At 44.6% G+C, this 21,004-nt stretch overlaps 1 protein-coding gene across 4 annotated transcripts in view; it reads left to right on the top strand.

Moving 5' to 3' along the window:
• MAF (MAF bZIP transcription factor) overlaps positions 1–21,004 on the top strand; it is a 337,042-nt gene that overhangs the window by 3,282 nt on the left and 312,756 nt on the right. The window contains exons 2-4 of one of the 4 annotated variants that reach the window (XR_006701993.1): positions 10,554–10,614; positions 12,532–12,662; positions 12,932–14,380. Coding sequence is in view for 1 of the 4 variants with exons in the window: in XM_045439819.1 (XP_045295775.1) it covers positions 2,460–2,553 (94 nt within the window). In the remaining 3 variants the exon portion in view is untranslated. Of the gene's footprint in view, positions 1–2,459; positions 3,314–10,553; positions 10,615–10,845; positions 11,057–12,531; positions 12,663–12,931; positions 14,381–21,004 lie in introns of those variants that run through there. The other 3 variants (XR_006701994.1, XR_006701992.1, XM_045439819.1) reach the window with 3 other exon arrangements.

Here is a 21,004-nt window from a genome sequence, read left to right as displayed (position 1 = left end):
AGTTATAAAAATGGCATTACTGCACAGTTTTAAGACGATGCAGATTTTTTTACAGTTGTATTGTGGTGCAGATCTGGATTTTCTGTAACTTAAAAAAAAAAATCCACAGTTTTAAAGGCAATAATCAGTAAATGTTCTTTTCAGGGACTGACATCCTGTCTTTAAAAAAAAAAAAAAATGAAAAGTAAATCTTACCACAATAAATATAAAAAAATCTTGTCAGTTACTTTTCTTTTACATATTTTGCTGTGCAAAATTGTTTTATATCTTGAGTTCCTAACTAACCACGCGTGATGTTCCTATGTGCTTTTCTTTCATTTTCAATTCTGGTTATATCGAGAGAAAGAATAATCTACAATAATAAACTGCATTTTTTTTTTTTTTGATTCTGTGCTCAGCTTCTTAGTGTGCAGTTTAACTGGGCCCAAAACCGCATTAGAAGTGTAAAATGCATCCTTTTCTCCAGAGGAAGGATTAATGGAGGAGTAGGGAGGCAATCATTCAGGGTGAAATATAGGCTGTTCTGTGAGGCTGGGGGGAGGGGGGGGGACAGTCCCTTTGAATAATTAGCAATATTTAATATAAATGTAAATTATGACCTCTCAAAATGCCCTTCCCCACAAGTTTTCAGTTTTCAAGTGAGTTGAGACATCATTGCCCTCTGGTGAAAACAAACAAACGAAAATCCCAACCAGAGAGAGTAGGGCCTTCTCAGCATTGCCCTGAGCTTCTGGTCCAACAGCAAGCCCATCTAGAAAGAAATGGGCCGGGCAGACAGGGCCTGGCAGATGGGGCTTGGACACATATGCATTTAATGGTAAAGATAAACAATTCTTGCCTTTTCGCTAAAATTTGAGTATTTTTCCTTCTTCCCTTTACACACTATGATTTTCTTGGTAGCAAGGCCTGCCACGACTTAACATCAACACTTTGGACAAATCAAATTGTTTGTTGGTTTTTGGTTTTTGGGTTTTGTTTGTTTGTTTGTTTGTTTTTTTGTAATTTGGAAGGTCGTTTGTCTTAAATAGGAACAAGAACCTCCCTCCCCCTTACTTACATAACCCCAAGTACATCTCTGGATTTGAACTGTGTTATTAAATCATACTTCACTGTGAATATTTAGCAGAGGGCTTCTCCACTTAGGCGAGTTGGCAGTGATTTCCAATCACCTTAACTCCAGAAATACAAGCAAGCAAAAAGTAAGGCCTTGGTCGAATAAAGGCTGTGCTTTAATTGATGGGTATTTGCCCCCAAAGAGGCTGTGTCCGGAGGCTAACTTAAAAAGATGACTGAGAAAGTCAGTCCAGCCACCTTCCCTAACAGCACTGACCTATTTTAAAATGACACAAATTCATGCAACTAATGTTACAAATCCGTGCAGTTTGCACTCCTAATCAACCTCCCAGAGAATGCTAAAAGAATGTTAGACAAAGCCAACCCTGTTCGCAAAATATAGCCAAACATGATGACTTCTGTTTTATTTTGTTTTCGGGCTTTTGGGGGTTTTTTGTTTTGTTTTGTTTTGTTTTATTTTGTTTTTTAAGATAATACTGCAACTCTGAACGGAGGCCTTATTTTGCAGAAAACAGGTTGCGCTTGGCGGGGGTGAGCTCTGACCAGTCGATCATCTTGTCTTCCTTCCTCTTTTTCACAGAACCCAAAGACACTATACCCACTGCATTTAGACCTTCCTTTTAGGTGCCACTTTGGATTGAACTCCTGAATCCACACTTAATGTGGCTTAACAAAAGTCTTCGTGGTACGTGCACTTCTTTGGTGTGCTGAACTTAGCTAGCTGTTCTCTGCTTTGCAGATTTTTGTTTGTTTGTTTTTTCGGTTTTTTTTTTTTTTTTTTTTCTCTCTGATTCCCAACGAGGAGATACGCAGTTTCCCCCTGAAGAGGCAGAAATGGAGATACCATTTATGCAAGACGCTCGGCCTCAGAGGAAAGCTTTTAAGCAAACACATTCTCAAAATAAGAGTGCCATGCAGGATGGGCTTACCTGCAGTCACCTCCTGAGGGACGGCACTCGGGAGGAAAAACAGTCGTGCCACCCTTAAGCATTTTGTTAGGACTCCACAGGGCAGCTCAGTATCATAAGCGGGGTTTGGCCCCCAACGTTAGCAGAGAGGCGCTGGCAAAATGGGGTTTGGGTGGCTGGTTTTAAGAGAAGGTTAACTCCTTAGTGAAGGGCAGTTTTAGAGATCACCCTTACTAAAAACTTTGCAGTGTGCTAAGAGTGGCAAATGCGAATGCACGCGTGCGCGTGTGTGTGTGTGTGTGTGTGTGTGTGTGTTTAACAAAGAAACCCCAAGTTCTACCGAAGTGCCCTTAGCAGAAATAAGTCTCCAAATTAGAAAAAAAGAGAGAGATCGTGTAAGGAAATCTAGCTTTCCCTTTCCACTGCATCTGAGTCCTTGTCTAAATAGTGTTAAAATTCCTTTCATTCCACTTACAGAACTGAGCCCACTCGTGAGTTGGAGCCATCAGTGGGATACCCCACGTTTTGGAAGGCCCAGCAATGCGTACCTGCCAGTGTATTCACAAAATGAAATTTACGCGCGAACCGTACATTAAAAATGTATTATTATTATTATTTGCGGCCTTGGACAACACCCTGCCCCTGACTTCTGTTTAGTTTCCTTTTTAAAGAAAAATGATTGTGTTAGAGAAGAAAGCTAGCAAATGTCTAACCTCTGTGCTGGTAACTATCCCCCTTGCCTGAAGGTCTTCTCTGCCAACCTAGAGGAAAAAGCACATGCATGCTTCTGGCTCCACGACGCGAGAAACTAAATTAGGTGCCATTGTTTTCAGCCTGCAAGATCAGCTTTTAAAAATCCCCTGAAATTTAGAGGAGATCTCCATGTCCATTTGTAGGAAGAGAAGGTTCCCAAAAGGTAACAGCTAGCGTTATTGGAAGCCTACGTAGACACGCACACTCTAAATAGTACTTTTCCACACTTCATTGTTTCTCTGGCAGATAATGTTACTGAGAAGAAAAAACAAAAATTGCTCGCCTCCCCCTCCCCAGGCGGATGCCATGGGTAGGAGTTTTAGCCCAGCCGAAGCGGCCTGGCTGTCTGGTAGGCCCTGGATAGTATCGTATTTATCAGTGATGTCGAACGCGTTCGTTTATCAGCCATCGCTGTAAGTGAAAACACCGCCCGGCAAAACACAAAGTTAGTTAAACCACACCCTCCAGGTGCCTTTGTTTCCTCCACTTTGCCGCTCCCAGGCCATTCATAAAATCGCCTCCCTTGTATTTCCCTCCTTTATATTTTTTTTACAAAAAAAAAATAAAAAAATAAATAACAAATCAAAAGCGTAAGAACCTTTCCCAATGTACCTGACACGGTCACAGACTGACGTCGAAACAGACAGAGATGCCACGTCCTGATCTTGGTGAGGACACGATGTCTGGATGCCATGATTTTCCGCCTCCATGCCCTACCCATCTGGGCCCCTTTCCCAATGGGAAATTATTTATTATGTAACGCAAGAGTCTAATGCCCTGATCTTTTCTCCCTCCTACCTTTCGCCCAGTAGTTTTTATTTAGTAATATCAACTCTGGATACCTCTGTTCTTGTACAGGACCTCCCCTATGCCAAACCACCGCTTTCCTGCTAAACACGATGAACAGCGCAAGCCACAGCCACCTTCACAGACATGGTCTGCAGCAGACCTGTAGGGCTGTGTTCTTAGCGCCTCCCTGTCTGAATAACTAAAGTTGCTTCTGACACAAAGGTTCCCGGACTATAGTACGTTGGGAGGCTTTTGTTGATGTTGCCCTAGCTTTGTTTAGGCCAACTTACTTCCGTATTCACACACTCTTGGCTTTAGAAAACATTCTCCTCTGGTATTCTAGGCCAATCAATATTTTTAAAAGTCTGCTTGCCACACAGGTGTCTCTATTTTTTGCCTGTCGGTAGTTAAAGCCTAACCGAGGTGGATGGGAGGCTAAAACACATGAGTGACAACCTCCAGCCATTCGACTTCCTTGCCAGGGAAACACACAGCCAGGCTCCTGGCCTTACTTTTCATGTAAACACGCATAAAAGGAATTGGGAGGCCAGATTCCTCCCCCTTTAGATGGCTGATTTGAGAGGCTCCCCACTGTGATTTACTTTCATTTGATTTCTAAAAAATAATGTTGCCCCTTTCTATGAAGAAATGTCTCAGTCTTGTTTTTGTTTTAAGGGAAGATTTATCCACAGCGATGGGCTATAATTTCCACCGCTTCTGATTATTCCTCAAGATGCTGAATGAGTTCTTCGGGGTCGGTGTCTTCCTTGCTCTTTCGAGGCAAATAAGGGAAACCTGAAGTTTGTCCTCACTGCGGGCTCGCCCTAAATGGGAAAGATGTCCCAGGTCCAAAGCAGGGCCTACAGCGGCCGTCTGTGTGAGTGATGGTCCAGGGTCCGGACGTCTGAGTCAGGATTTGTTTGTTTGTTTTTGCATTTGTTTTAAAAGCAAGCAGGAGCCCTACCCCACCTTCTGATAACCCTGCTTTTCTCACTTTTGATATAAATCTTCAAACCCTAGACATCAAACAGCCCCCAGAAAAGGGGAATTCTCTTCAAGCCTTGCTCCGCCCAGGCTCCTGAACAAACCCAGCTCTGTCTAGCACTTTTTCTCCAGCGGGGGGTAGGGGACAGGGTGAGAGAATTTCAGTCTCCCAGGCTGTCTCATGATTGTCGGGGCATAAAGGAATACAGTCCTGTAACAATGCGGGAACATCTTTACCCTTTAGAGAGGGACAAAACAGAAAACAAAGCAGATCCAATTGCCCTGCGCCAAGGCATAGCAGGACCCCGGGCTCCTGTTCTCTGCACCCTCTGTGGGCGGTGAGAAATGAGGGTAGCAAGACAGAGTGGTGGGGAGGACTTGGAAGGCAAGACTCCCGGGAATAATCCCAGTGGCCAGTCTGAATTTCACTTGCTCGCTGGCTAACGACAGGCCCAGCGTTCACAGGGGCCAGGTGCAAACAAGGTCTGACGGCCCGTTTCCTTTTCCCAAACAGCTTCAGCGCTCACACCCAAACTGAGGAATCAGGGGAAATTGTCACTGTCTCAATGTTGGGACCTTTGTAAAGGTATCAGTCTGCCATTTTACCGCGGTGACATTTTGGATCAGACAGACATGTTCTGGCAAAACGTATAGGGTCCCCGTGGTAGGTTTTAGGAGGTCACGGCACTTTTTATTGTTTCAATCTGAAAGCACTTGGTGTGTATGTGTGTTTTCCGGAAGTTTGCCCGCTGTAGTAAGGCCGAGAGAGAAAGAACACGTCCGTAGCACACGGAAATCAGATCTTTATATGAATTTTGCATCGGAGTTGCACAGTTTGAAGACGCTCACAAAACACATTTGCCACAGAGAGGCTATGATTGGAATGACAGTCCCTTACTCAGAGCGTAACCATCTCCTGAGCACCTCTTCCTCTGTTCAACAAAATTCACTTTCCTCTCCTTTCTTTTTGTCAAATAACAATTTCGCCCCCCCCCCCCCATAATTAGGACTTTGGATTGCAAAATCACATTCCTCTCTTCTCCACAGATTCTTGGATCTTTAGTGGCGATTAGAAAGGGGCATTAATTCAAGAAGGGAGGATGAGGGAGGGGTGTTTGTGGACATTCGGGAAGAGGAGGGCAGGAGAGGAAATAGTTCTGTGCTCACCCCCCACACCCCTCGGCCCCCGCCCAGCCCAGGCCTGGGTGTGAGCTTCACGCTGGGGATTTGGATTCTGAGTTTATTCTAAATATTCTGATGACCAACCTTGAGCATTTCCAAGCTAAGATTCCAAAACATGGTTTTTCCTTGTGGTCGGTGGTTTCAGTCAGGGAATAGGAGAGGCCGTGAAGCCTTACAGAACCGGGCAGAGACACGTGAAAACCGCTCTTCTGTGAGAATCCCCAGGGATGGCTGCAAAGGGGATCCTGGGCTGAAAAGTCCGGTCGGTGGTACAGATTCCCTTTTGCAGCCAGAATTTGCCCCTGTCCCCCGTAAGGGGGTTCCTGGCCTTCTTTGAGGGCATTCTCCAGAAGGAATGCTCTGAGGGTCTCGGAGTGGATAGGCTATCCCAAACTAGGCCAGAGGAGCAGAGAACAGGAGGGGTCTGGTGTGCAGGGCTGGGGAGTAGTGCTCTCAGAAGCCAGCCTTCGCTTAAGATCCCAATCCAGGGATCAAAGCCAGGTCAGTCCCAGGGCCCCACCTCACCCCAGAAGTGATCTGCTTGCATGGTGACCCCGAGATCGCCATGATTCCTAAGTAGAATTACCCATGTCCTGAGCTCCAGGGCTTTGGCCTCTTATCACCTGACCCTTGCCCCATTCCAGTGCCCTCTCTGTAATTGTTACCACCTCTTTCTCCCAGGCCTAGTTGCCCAGGGCCATCAGAGAGTCGGAGGTCATTGCCCTTGGGCCAGAAGGCAGTGCCCAAGCTAAGGTCGTGGTCAAAGTCCCTCCTGCCCCAGTTTAGGTGTGGCCAAACCCAGGGCTGGAGAGAAGGGCTGGCAAGCTTGGATGGGAGAGGAGCTGGGAGGTGGCTCTGGAATGTTCAGCACCAGCTGCGGCCTCTGGTGCCAAGGGTCTTGAAGCCTGGACTGTAGGAGATGAAGGCCCCGGAGCATGCTGAGGTTGTCCACCTCTGGGCTTCCTCTTCCGCCACCCCCCGCCCCGCCCCCCTGCACACAAACACTCTGTTCTCGCCCTGTCTCTGTATACACTCTTCGGGGCCCATTGCCCTGGCCACCACTGCCGGGACCTGACTGCTGGGGAGTCGTGGGGCCAGGTATGCTCCCCACGCTCCGGGGTCCGGGCTGGGACCGGGCTGGGCAAGGCAGGTGCTGAAGGGCAGAAGGCAGGAACCGCGGGGGCGGGTCCTGGAGGCTGCCTGAGGTCACCGGGCAGTCCCTGCTCTCCCCAGGCCCGAGGCTGCGCCCGCCCGGGAGGCTAGCGCGCTCCTGGATGCCGGCCACCGGGCTCCCCTCGGAGAAGCCCAGGATACCTCCCCGGCGCCCGGGGGCGCTAACCGCGGCGGTCCCCAGCGCGCCCCTGTGCCCCGCGCCCATCAGGCGCGCACGCCCCAGCGGGGGCCTCGGATTTGTATTGGAATTTGGTTTATTTTCCAAGAGGACTGCCCTGGCCAGAGTGGAGCGCCAGGGGACATCAAAACTGTCAGCTCTTCGGCGCTCCCCGGTGGGCGCAGAGGGAGGGAGCCTGATTCGGCCCTAAAAGGCTCCACCCCTCACCTTGGGACCCCCACCCCACCCGCCAGCGCCAGCGGACCCAGGAGCTTGAAGATCATGGGCTCCAGACCATTTGATTTTTTTTTTTTGTTTTGTTTTGTTTTTCTCTATTAATTTCCCGGCCTATTTTTTCAGATCTGACTTTTTTCCTGCTCTGGTTAGAGAGAGGAGGGAAAAGAGAAAGAAAGAAGGAAACCCAGATAGCAAGTTTTACGGGATCCGCAGAGACCTCTGTATGGTTGGGGTTTCCCGTGGTATGGTTTGATGTTCCTTACACAGGAAAGCGAGTCAAGCCAACTTTGTTAGGATTTCGACAGCAGCCCCAGCAAGAGGGTCCTGCTTGCTTTCGCGGGTTTCACACAGTGCTCCAGGCCAATCTGGGGCGCTCAGGCACCGTTTTACCACCACAGATTTTAAAACCACTAATTTCAGAGAGGAGTCCTCCCATGTAGGGCCCTTTACTTATGGGGACCCTCAGTTTTTTAGATCCACAAATACGGAGGCAAGGAACATTACACTTTCTTAAATAGATGTCTCTTTTCTTTTTCCGTCCCTCCAGGATGGATTTGGTAATGTGCAGAAAAATATGTTAAAACTGAAACAATGGTCTCAGCATCTGAGACAATTTTACACCGTCAGATTGCACTAAAGTCCCTTTTGACAGAAAGGGGGGGGGGAGCCTTGGTAATCCTAAGATTAAATCTGTGAAAAGATGATATTTCAGTCTTTCCCTTTTCATGCAATAAATGCAACATATTCTTTGATCTGCCGCTCATCTATCTATCAATCTATCTATGACCCATCTATCCACCTACCAATCTAGGGAACCCTTTAACGCACTGTAGAGGGAGAAGCGACTGAAAGATCAATCTGCAGTTTCCACATTATAAAATAAACACGATCACATGACAGTGAATCCCTCTACTCCGTAATTTTGTAGGCATGAGCAAAACCTACTCTGAAATGTCTGTCTTAGGGTGATTTACCCATAAATCCTTCGCCTACTTGGGGCGATGCGGGGCAGTGCAGAGACACATGCTGACCACCCACAGCATATTTTCAGGGTGCCAGGTCCATGTTAATTCCCTGAGCTGTGTGGGTACCCAGACCTTTTAAAATCTCCCTTGGAACATCACTGCATGTTCCTAGGCTATTTAAAAATACTATTTAATCATTAGGTGAATGTCTCCAACTGTTGGAGGCTCTGCGCTAACAGACGTCTGGCCTGGATGACACGATGGTGGTCCAGCTCGAAAGCCTCCGCTTTCGAGCACCCCTTGGCCCCACCACTCTTCCCCAGATGACTAGCCTGGGTAAAGCTGATGAGAACAGAGAAGCCGCATTGGCTTTTGGACTCTATTCAGGTGTAGGCACAGAATCTCCCTCCCCCGCCCTTTTGAAAGTAAATGCCTTGATAACAGGATGGGCTGCCTGGATGGCCAAAGAGTAGAGGTCATCTTGAGGAAAATGACACCAATGATCTAAAAAGGACATCTACTCTATGAGATTGCAGGCGAGATGCCAAATATTACATTTAATGAGGCCTGATTCTTTTTCTCCAAAAATAACAGAGACTGTCAATGAGACTGTCAGGAAGACAGAGGGGCATTTTGCAAAGCCTATGTTCAATTATTGCTTTGTAATATTTTTCTAAAATTGAAAAATGCCTCACAAGTATATGATCTCATGTAAATACTCCTTGAAGAAGCTTAACATATGTTTGCACTGCCCCAAAGGAATTACAAAAATATTCTTTCCGCAATCTCTTAAGCTTTTAAACTATTCACTTGCATTTCTAAAAGAATCTGTTTTTCCTAAAGTTTTTTTTTTTTTTTTAACGGGGCGGTGGGGAGGGGGAACCTTAAATAGAAAGGGTTTTTGTTTGTTTGTTTGTTTGTTTGTTTGTTTTTTTAGAGATTAGCCCTGGGAACTTCAAATGAAGAACAGTTGATGTTAGTGATAACATTTCCAGGTTTTTAACTTTGTGTTTTCTGTTTCCTTTTTTGTTGTTGTTGTTGTTGGCATAGAAATAATATATTTAGCAAAGATTAATAGATACTATTACACGAAGAAAAGTAGTCTGTACTATAAGATTTTGAAGGCATTTCTAACAAGATGTGTGAATGGAGACCCATGATGTACTCGGGGCAGCTCTGACAGAAAGAAGAGCACAAACGTGTTTGTCCAGGTGTTTTAATGCATAGTTATACCATCCAGAGAAGGGGCATTGGAAATAACCGGCGAGTTACGCTCAATGAAAATTTAAGTAAAGACAGATTCTATGGGCAGTTACAGTAGCCTACAGATTTCAGCATGTGTATATGTATAGTGAATTTGTTCGTACCCGTGATAATTTGGAGTGAACCAAATAAAAGCGTGGGGGATTTAAGGGAAATAAGCAAGTATCCATCTTGGAAGAAAAAAATCAGATTGACTTACTGGTTTATGGCAGTTATTGTACACAGATTCTCTGTAACCATGTTGAATTTTTAACGTTAGATTTTAAATATATTTTGACAGTCTGAACTTGTATGGTGTGACTAACTATAGGGAGAAATGACAGGTCTGCTTTGTTATTAAGCTGCTGTCTGGAAAATATTGGACTCTGTACAGTAAATGATAATTATTTTGCCACTTACATTAGTGCGGCTAATAGCAATAAGGGTTTTTTGAACCATAGAAAGCTAACTACTTTGAATTACTGTGCTTTGTTATTCACTGTGAGGCAAGAAGGCTTTTTTTTTTTTTTTTAAAGCAACCTCATTTTCATATCTTGGTATTAAGAATTCCCTGCTACTAATTTAAACAGAGAGGATGTTGATAAATAAAAGGGTGGTATCTGAACGTTTCTATTTGTTGAGAGAACGTTTGTAGTTAAGGTCCGCGGTACCAGCAGAATAGACCAGAGCAAGGAAGGAGGAGGGGGAAAATGGAAGAGAATGTGCCCTAGCAAAGATCCAGGGGAAGGGGGACCAGTTGGGCTCCCAGAGGGATGGGCTTCAAAGCTGGACTTCAAAGCTGATCCAGACTGTCAGGCGAGTAAGTATCTCTATATCTCAGCTTCCTTGGGGTCAGAGCCGTAGTCGGAGGGGGTGACCTTGCCTTGCGTGCCATTCTCTTCCGTGTGAACCCCTCCTCTGGCAGGTCTGAGGCCAGGATGCCAAAGCAAGTGGACCTAAATCCCTCTTCCTTGGGTCTAATTCTGCCTTTTTCATAGATAGCTAGGCTGCCTTTGACGTACTGTCCTTGAAACCTTCTTCATGGTTATTAATTACCCTTTGTTTATTTTAATATATTTACTAAATCAGGTACCCAAGGGAATCCTCTACATCAGTGATGTGAAAAACCCTGTTGCCTGAAGTCAAAGAGGTACATCTTGATTTCTGATTTGCATGTGCTCGTTTGAATACCTTTTCCGTGAGGGAGGAAGCAAGCAAGCAAGGAATGCTGATCATTTCTTAGGTGTGAAAAGCTTCTGCTTTGGTAATTGTAGTCTCTGGGTTTCCCACGTAACTGAAACGGTGATCTGGGAGGCTGAAGGGGAGATCCAAGTATGCGGGACCAGCATGCATGCATTTCTGCATTTATCTCATTACGTAGGTGTGGTGGACAGAGTCATCGATTGGGTTTGAGGAAACCTCACATCTTTCGCCTTAACCAGCATGCATCTCCTGACTCATGGAGCCAGGCCTGATGTTAGAACATCACACATTTTGGGTGAAGCTGTACAACCACCATCCGTGGTCGTTGGCCAGCTTTCCCTGGGCCTCGTAAACATTCCAAATTTACAGACTCTTAGGATTCACTCCATGCTCACATTTGGAAAGTTTGGTGTCCCGTCAAAACACAGTATGTTCCCCCCCCCCCGCCACCCCCGTATCCAAATGTGACTTTGGAGCCACTGCCCGCTTCGATTATAGGCAGAAGGAAAGAGTGAGAGACGGGTGGGAGGCAGAAATCTCATTCTCATCTAAAAAAAAAAAAGAAAGAAAGAAAGAAAAGAAAAGAAATTAAGATATTTAAATCGGTTCTCAATTGTAAGCATCCCAGAGTGAATTTAATAATGAAACCTCTTCATTTAGAAAGTGAGTCTGACACTTGTACCCCAACAATTATTTAGTGTCATTGTTTTATGTGTTCTTGTGACCTCTTGTTGGCTAATGGAACAAAGTTTGATTTTTTTTTTTTTTTTTTATTAAAAACTTGCTTGCTGAAAAATCTGCATGAAATACAGTTTTTGATTTCTGGAGAAACTGAGGAGGGGGGCAAAAGTCACGCTGTCAAAATGCTACTCTTTGCGAAGGAGACACTTTAAGGATCCAATGAATCTGAGAGTGTTGGAAACCAGAACCCTACTGTCCCCCATTATTCAAAACTAGTGTCAGATTGCTTACTTTTACACACTGCTTGAATAACCTGACTGTGAATATTTAACTATGATTTCTTTCCTAGCCTTGCACGGAATTAACCTTTTCCTGAATAGTTCTCGCACACAGATTTTACCTTGATGTATATGTACCTTGGGGATTAATCTGAGTGTCCACACGTGTACATGTACTTCGAATACTTTATTCCTCTCGTTTTTATTCCCGTCTTTTGTCTGTGTCTTTATAATTGCAATTTGAAAGCCATCTATTAAATGTGATGATCTAGGCCCACTGGCAGGTTTTGTTACATGGAAACCATCCATTTTGAGCAAAGAGTTAATGAACTTTTAAGGCAAGGTTCACACTGGTCCTGACCCTGCTGGTAATTTTTCATATAAGGTTACGGGTGGGAGAGAAATCAAATTTCGTCTGTGAATTTGATTGACAGGTGAGAGCAAGGAAGAGAAAGGCATTTGGTCAGATGGGGAATCTTGGGGTAGGAGGACAATTCCTCTGAGTTACTCCGGGATATTAGATATTATAAGCGGATATATGAAAAGTTCAATACTTGATACTCTTGGGAGAGTTACTTAGTGTATATTCAGAGAGTCACTTTGGCTAAGGGATTTTAGTAGTGAAAGTCAAAAATGGAGAGCTGCTAGCTTTCTTCCCTCTTGTTAATTTCCACTATGTACAGCGGGTGGCTCATTTCTGGCAATTTTCTAGCTAGAGTAGGAAAATTAAATCACACACCATTTGGGAAGTCATTTAATTACCTTTCATTTCTTCTCAGAAACACAGTCTGGATTATATTATGGTTCTTGGGCCTATTACAAAATATTCATCTTAAGCAGTATCACAAAAAGATTAAATTCTCCTCTGCTGCAGCATCTCCGATCCTGACTCGCATTTTCTGTAGGTGCATGTTATATCTTAAGGTGTGCAAATCTACCCAAATTGCATGGTTTATCAAGATCGTGCCTTCTAAGGAAGGTCTTCTAACATGAACGTCCATAGAGACCACAGCTGTTTGATGTAACAATTTCCATGGTGAGCATCCTTGGGTAACGTGATGTTAGCGCCTTGGCCATGGAAACAAGTGATGATGTCGCTTGACCCTAATAATACCAAAGGTGGCTTTGGAATCTGCCTTAGGGAGTGTCCCTCAGCTTAAATTAACTAACCCAACTGCCCCTGGTTTGCACCAATGTTGAAAGTAGGACTTCAAGACATATTCTTTCATCTTGTGTGCTGTAACACTGATTTGGAAGGTGGTGATGGATCTTAGCCTGCTCATGTCTGTGCTCTGCCCATTTCAGATGTTCCTGACATTGGCTAAGACCCATCCGGAAGCAACCAAGCCTTACAGAGCTGCCTCGGGGCAGGGCAGGTGGGATACATACATAGGGGAGAGGCCCATTTGTAGCTTTCCTGTCGCCTATGGGAGAAGCTGATGGAACTTGTATAAATAGTATTTCCTGGGTTCGAAGTACCCATCAGTTTGTTTGGTTTTTTTTCCTCCCCTCTAGTCTTACAGTTAGCTGAGTGGACATGTTTTATCCTGACTGTACCTATGCCAATCTGAATGCAAAGAAATGTAAGGAAGGGTTCAATGTTTTATGAACTGGGATAAAAACCAAAAATGAAACGAAACCAAGCAAAGACAGTAGAAGTGTTCAGAAATCTTTTTATTTTGCATAAGTTGACCTCCCGTGTTGCCCATGAATCATCTAGAGAAATAAAACGCAAAGCATGGTTTCCCGATGCCCAGTGTCCACGTGGGGGCCTTAGCACAGCTTGTTTCATTCAAACATAAAATGAAGTATGTCATAACCATGTTTCCCTTGCAGAGCCCATCAAAATCTTTTACCAGAAATGGTGAATCAGGTGTTCTCATGCAAAGGACATGTGAAAGCACAGACTGTAAGTTCTGAATTCTTGGTGCCTCTGTTTAGAAAGCCCAAGTGAGAACAGTGGCTGATCTTGACTCTGTCTTCATCACAGGCCCCTCAGGGCTTCTAAATACTCCGTTTTTAAAGTACGCCCTCCATACCCCCAGGCAGCAAGGAACAGAGTGCTGTCTTACATGCAGACTTGGAGCGGACCAATCCATCAAAAGTTCCATGAGTGTGTCTTAAGCGAATTACATCAATGGATTTGTTGGCACTGAGAAAAAAAAAAAGGGGGGGGGGGGGGGATAATTTCGCTTGAAGTGTTTATTCCGCGGATTTACTTGTTTGTTTGCTGTCTGTTTATTTAGGTCATGCTCCCACATAACCACCGTCTCACCCCCTTTCTAGACAAAGCCTGCCGAATGTTCTTTCGGTGGGGACTGGCCCCCTCCTGGGCTGATGCAATCAATCGGGGCAGGTAGAGGATAACGAGCCATATCAAGTCATATTTTCCGTGAGCTCTAGGATACTCTTGAGGGGGCAATTTAAAGAAACAAACGGTATGCATTTAGGGGGGAAGAAAGGGAAGAAAGAGTTTTCGCAACAAGTACGGCAGTCGTGACTTAAAACAAAGCCATGCTCCTGTAAAAGAGTGTTCCCGCTGAAAGCACACAGTCAGTCATTCACCTGCCAGAGCCTCAGATTTACTGCTGCCGTTCGCAGATGCCAGTGCTGAAACCCTCTTCACCTGCGGACTGCTGAATCTTCCATTTCCTCCATCCAAAAATCACTGTCAAGTTGTTGTTTAGTGTCTGCATTGTTTTTGCTTTTCTTGGCACCTAATGAAACTATCAGCAATAAATGAGCTAAGCAGAAGGGCTGGTTTTGATTTTGACTTTGTAATTTTTTTTTTTTTTTTGGTCTTTTTGCAATATTTGGAAAAGGCTGGGACAAGGGTCAGCCAGTGGGAAAATTGGACATGCCCCTGTTTTCAGCATCCACAGGAAATCTTACAAAGCCATTGGCGCATAGTTTCAGATGGGAAGTAACACCAAGTAGGGGGAGGGGAGGAGCGGTTCCAGGCGGTGGGTGGAAAACGCAGACCCAGCTGTGGGAATCACAGGTCTTGTCACTGGAGACCACACAGCCACAGGAGCAGTGTGACCTCAGGTGTAAGACCCTGGACCTAATGAGTTATTCACATGCAACCAGTAAGAACGTCTTTTGTTCATTTTGGGTCTATTGAAAAGCAGGGTAGGTTCACTTGCCCCGTGGGTAGGCGGTGGAGGGGAGAATGGAATCGATACGAAATTCACCTTGAGGTCACACTTCCTTTAAATTAGGTTCTACAAAGTTTCTTTTCTTTTTCCCTGACTCCTTCTGCAGCAGCTGTGTGTCCTGGGTTTACAGTTATGTTAAGGGGATTCTGAACCACGGTTGACGCCCCTCTGCCTCCAACACCAACGTGAATCAAAACGGAGACCTTTTGTTACCAATAGTAGTTAATTAAAGGGCTTGATTCTGTGCCGCTGTGGTGCATGCCTCCGGCTTGTTCATACTTGAAGACGAATTTCACCTGGCATGTACATGAAATGGGGGGAAAGCTGACATGGGGGTCTCTTCCTGGGCTGAACGTTTTGAATCGGAGAGTAGAATTTCCTGTTTACCTTTCTGAAATTTCTCTTCGTTATTTTCCTGCCCTCTCTCTTTCTTCATCAGGGAGCTATTGGAATCCTTACAAAATATCTTACGGTGCATACGGTACGTTTCGCAGTGTTCGGAATCATGCGTGGCATTGTAGAAGGCCATGTGAGTCTGCCCGAGAGGATGTATAGCATCCCTCTCCTCTCAGCAGTAGCCAAGAGAAATCAGAAATCCCTTCACCCATATTGACCTTTTCGACACAAGCTAAGAACTGCTTTCACTCCCACTCTTTGCTCCAGTGAGTAGCACATACAGGTCGCTCTGTGTTGATGCTCAAAGACTGTTTTGTTTATTTGTTACTGGGCTCTCCCAGACTTTTTATTTTATTTATTTAATTTATTTATTTATTTATTATTTTTCTTCTCCTTTCCACTTTTAAAGCCAGGAAGCTCTTTCTCCCCACTGCACAGAAGCCAAGTGCAAAGCGTGCGTGCTGGCACGGGCTTTCACAGGCAGTTTGGAGGTTTGAGCCCAGGCTCTCCCTCACCGCAAAGGAGGGAGAGAGTTTGTTGATGGGGACTGGATTTCTGGTCAGCCTCGGGGCTGCTTTGCTGCCCAGGGCTGACGGCTCCCAGCTGCCCTTCTCCCCAGCCGCCTTCCGGAGACCCCCTCTGCATTCCAGGCCCCTTGGCATCGCCGTCTTGCCTTGGACGCCACGGCTTTCCACGTGCTCCTTTCCACGTGCTCCGTGTTCTAATCCAGCCAGCGAATCAGAATGAGCAGGGCTGCTGCTGCCTTCACTATCGTCCCCACCTTAGCGGTTGGTGATGACCTTGTTGGCAAAAATGGGTGTGTTCTAAACACTAGTCACCGGGGGTAGTTTGGCAAACCTAATTATTCAGAGCTTACCTGTTTGATCTGAGCCTCAGGTATTGACTAGCATCCTGACAAAAGCCCAGTCCGAAGGCAAAAAGGTCATTGGCGAAATAGCACAGGACAGGTGCAATCAATCCTCCCCACAGACTTGCGGGCGGATATAACCCCCGGCTCCCGAAATGAGCGGGTGGGATTGGAGTTGGAGCCTCGACTCCAGCAGGGAAATGCAGGGTACAGCTTGGATCCTGACTGAGAGCGGGAGGTTTTCCCTGTCCAGCTGGAGCTCGGAGATGTCACGCAAGCGTGGGGGAAGTCGCCCTGCCCCGGAGAGGAAGAACAAAGTAAGGAAGGGTCTGTTTTTATTCTTTTTCCTTCTATTTTATTTGAGCCAGGTGATAGTAGTGATGAGAAACTTTCTCTGTTGCTGGAAAACTTTTGTTTTTTAAGGCATTGGTGGGAAAGGGGGGAGGGAGTGCAGTTTCTGCAAGGTGTTTGTGTCTGTCTTGACTCGACATTTTACGGTGTCATTCAGATTCCCCATTCCCTGCCCCATCGTTTGCCGCTACAATAAAAAAGGCACCTCTTCATGTTTGCCACGGTTAACCGATCAGATTTTCACTTTAGGGAGGATGAGTTCCGAGTGTGTGATTTCAACTGTAAATTCATCAGGAGTTATTTGCAGAGCTATTGCCGATATGCAGTTGTTCTGAGAATGCATGTTTCTATGATTTCTGTAAAGTTTAATTGGGATCAGGTCACTGTGTGGCTTTGACTCAAGGACTTCTTTCTTTTTCTCCTTCCTCCTCCTTCTCCTTCTTTTTTTTTTTTTTTTTTTTTTTGTTTGGTGTTGCAAGCTGCAGTAAGTGATTTGTAATTTATAATCAAAGTTTGGTATCGTTAAACTAAACGGTAAAAACTGGCTTTGGGAGTTTGCTCATAAAATAAATATTTGAAAAAATATAGCAGGGAGGCTTACACAGTAGAGGCAATGTCAGTACGTATATATCTGTGTAGGTGAATATATACGTATGCATATTTTTTCTGGAGACTCTTAATGCTAGCCCCCAAAACGCATCTTAGAAAACTGTGGCTTTCTGTAGCCCTTCAAGCCTGAGCGTAGTCTGATAAGCGTGTAAGCACATTTTCTTTAACGAATTTCTAATTTGTTTTTACAACTCTGTTCGTAGTTCACATTAACTTATTTTTTCAGCTATTTTATTCTTACACTAAAGAGTCTGCGTATATGTGCTAGAATTCTCTGTCTGTAAGCTATAGTGCTCCTTAGCTAGAAAGACTTTTTTTTTTCTTTCCTCCTAACAAGGAAGCTCATTTAGAAAGAAATGTTTATGTGAAGTGCTTGTCAGTTGGCATTTTTACTGGTTTGCTAACCCAAAGGTAAAATATAAAGCCATGTCTATTCCTCGCTGGCTTGTTGTTACTAGAAGGGTCCCTCCCTTGTTAGCTTGATAAATAATTTTACTAGGGGGACTCTGCTGTATTTTTATGCTCGCTGTCTATTTTCTGCTTGCTGCAAATAAATTTCTGTACTCAGAGGGCACTAAAACTCCAAACACATGGTATTTTCCCATTTTGCTGCTGGTCGCCTGAAATATTTATTTCATCTCATGTTTTTAATTAATTTTTTAAAGGAAAAAAATAATTTGTGGTTAATATCGAACAAAAATTTGTCATACATTTCTCAGGACTGTTGGGTTTGAACAGGGAAGGAGAGCATTTTGAGATGCTCCGTGTGTCAAAGCCGGTCCCATGTTTGTCAAATTGAAGACAGGAGTTATTTATTGCGGGGGAGGGTGTCCTGAAGTTTTCTCATTGTAGATTTCCGTGTCTGTCTTTCCAACTTTAAATATTAAGTTGTTCATATGAGGAATGAATAGGGCTATAGAATTCTATCTAGAAACAAGGCACTCCACAATAAAATCTTTACCTTTGAAAAATGATACATGGCACGAAAGTAGAGATGAAATCGATCATAGGTATCAATATAGATATCAGCATCCACCTGAGTCCCAGGCATTTTGACATGGGATTCGTCGCTGGTGTGAACTTGGCTTGGGTCACTGGGGGAAAATGGGTGGTACCTACCTAAACAAACACGCCGTCAAACAATCCAATAAAGTAAAATTAAAATTAATGTTTTCTATAATTAAAACGAACATAGCATATACTGGGTACGCAATGAAATGTTTAAGGAAGGAATGACACACATATTGGGGAAGACAAGTGATCTTTTTGATGAATGCCAGATTATTACACGGATTGAAATAGTCTTTTTCGAAGCAGAGAGTGCTTGTTATGTGTGATTTGTTATGTGCTTATCAGAAGGGTTTTATTTTGTGAAATTGGAAAATATTAAAATTTTTTTTTTGTTTTACTGTTTATTTTTGAGAGAGAAAGAGATGGAGGGAGGGGCAGAGAGAGGAGAGACGGAGAGATCGATAGAGAGAGGGGAGGGGCAGGGAGAGAAGGAGACACAGAATCCAAAGCAGGCACCAGGCTCCGAGCTGTCAGCACAGAGCCGGACGCGGGGCTCGAACCCACAAGCCGTGAAATCATGACCTGAACCAAAGTCAGATGCTTACCCCACTGAGCCAACCAGGTGCCGCTGGAAAATATTTTTAGAAAGGTGCTAGAGACATAAATTTAAAACCAGAAGGCCAGCACATGTCACCAACATCGACAGTATTGGGGAGACTGAGTCAGAGGTTATCTGGAGTTCAGTTTCTGCAACAATCGCCACGATGAAGAAGAAAACCTAGATAAGGATTTTGAACACTGATTTTCTTGGGTTTTTGAACTTGGAATACTTGATCCACACCTTTTCACTATAGATACATAGGTTGGTTACCAAAACATGTATGTGTCTTCCCAAACGTGTGTGAATTTTATTTTCATATCCCGCTTCTCAGGGATTTCAGAAATTAGCTAGACTTCAAGATGAGGACTTGTTCTTTCCTTTCAAGTCGGCAGTTGATAGACTGTTCAGAATCGGTCTTTGTGAGATTTAAGGGAGAGTTGATAACTCTGTACTTCTTCGGGGCTATGCCAATTGGTCAGGAGTTAGAGCAAACTTCCATGGGGCTGGAGACCATGATGTTCCATCCTGCTCTTTGGAGGTCATCCAAAGCCTCACAGGCATTGATGAGGACAGCTGCCATTGATCTAGGGCCTCCTGGGAGCCAGGACCTACGCCATCTTTGATCGTTACAACAGCTAGAGGGGCAGATATTTTAATCCCCTTTGTACAGATGAGGAAACTCAGGCAAAAGCTATTAAAATATAATTTGAGTCTCTGCTGCAGTCATGCAGATCTGTATTTCTAGATAGACCCCGTGCCGCTCTGCCCTGATCGCCGTATTCCCTCCTTCCCAGCTAAACAGCCCAGCGTTGTACCCTTGGCACATGCAGTGGGGGCTTCGTAGCCCTCTCCTCTGTGGTCATCTTTTTCTGAGTTGGGTTGAGTGAGGCCTAGAAAACAAATATTATGATCTCATCAGTATCTAGAAGACGGGGATTGGTCCCTCTCATGATCTTGACCCCAAGGACCCCTCCAGCTCGAAAGTCGAATGATGCTGTGGTTTGCTTTCAGTGGGTAACAGCGGCCATTTCCTACTTGAAGATCAAGATGGTTATTTCAAGAGCATGTACAAAATAATAGATGGTACATTTCCTTAATACCCTGTAATGTGTAAAGTGTCAGGTGGACAAGTGACACTCGGGAAAGGGCAGGATCGTGAAGATAAATCAGCATTAAATCACTCCACTGAAAGCCCCATTTAATACAAAGTTGTCAGCGACAACTGTAGTAACATGAGAAAGAATACAGTTTTTGCATCTGTTAAATAGGGTTGTAAAAGAAGATTGGGCAAAGGATTAAATACAATAATGTATGTAAAGCACCTGGCACAGAGTAAACACCCTGCCATGCTTGGCCTTGATCAGTTTTAGACAGAATAAAACTTTGACCTTCACACCTTACGGGCCTCGGTTTGTTTTTAGAATAACTGTGCTATTAGGATACCAGGTTCCTTCCCCTCTAAGTGTTGCCAGATTGGAAAATTGAGAAAAACCTAGAACAACAGTTTTCTTTAATTTTTTTTAAAATGTTTATTTTTGAGAAAGAGAGAGAGGCAGTGCACGAGCAGGGGAGGTGCAGAGAGAGAGAGGGAGATACAGAATCTAAAGCAGGCTCCAGGCTCTGAGCTGTCAGCACAGAGCCCGAGGTGGGGCTCAAACTCAGGAACCACAAGACCATGACCTGAGCTGAAGTCAGATGCTTAACTGACTGAGCCACCCAGGTGCCCCTGTAGTTTCTAACTAGTTTCCTGAAGAGGGGGACAAAAAGCCATCACCCCTTAACCTTTTTTTCTTTTTTTTTTTTTTTAACAAGGCACGTTTGGGGAATTCTGTGGTCAAGTACTTTAGGGAATTATGGATTGGGCAAAATCAAACACTTAATTTTGCTGTCCTGCATCTCAGAGCCTTTATATGCTAATATTATCGAGACCCCTCTACAGGAAAGGAACAGCACAGATAACACACTGTCTTCCAGACTTGAACATGGGACCTGTCCTGTAATGAACTGTTTTGTGGAACTAACATTATATCGGACAGTTGTGAAAAATGGCTGTTAAAATACTGAAGTCTGATCATTTTATTGAGTACGGGAGGACACTTGTACCGATTTCCCCTTGTGAAACTCGTGTCCTGAAAGATGGTTTGCAACTCGGTATATTTGCTTTTATTAATCAGAACCGTCTGGAACAGCAACGGGGCATCTGGTCAGCAAGAGAACAGGCATAATCAATTCCATTGACGTACATGCAGTGAAAGGCCAAGAATATCTTACCGTGGGGGGCTGGCTCATGGGTGTGGTTACTACCTTCATGTGCTTGCTCCTCGGGGGGTTTCAGGACCCGGGTTTGGGACCCTGTGCTCTGATAGAAAACCCAAGATCACTGT

This window comes from Leopardus geoffroyi, chromosome E2, assembly GCF_018350155.1.
Source record: "Leopardus geoffroyi isolate Oge1 chromosome E2, O.geoffroyi_Oge1_pat1.0, whole genome shotgun sequence".
Classification (NCBI taxonomy): Eukaryota; Metazoa; Chordata; class Mammalia; order Carnivora; family Felidae; genus Leopardus; species Leopardus geoffroyi.
Note: the sequence above shows the minus strand (reverse complement) of the source record. Positions and strands in the feature narration are given on the sequence as shown.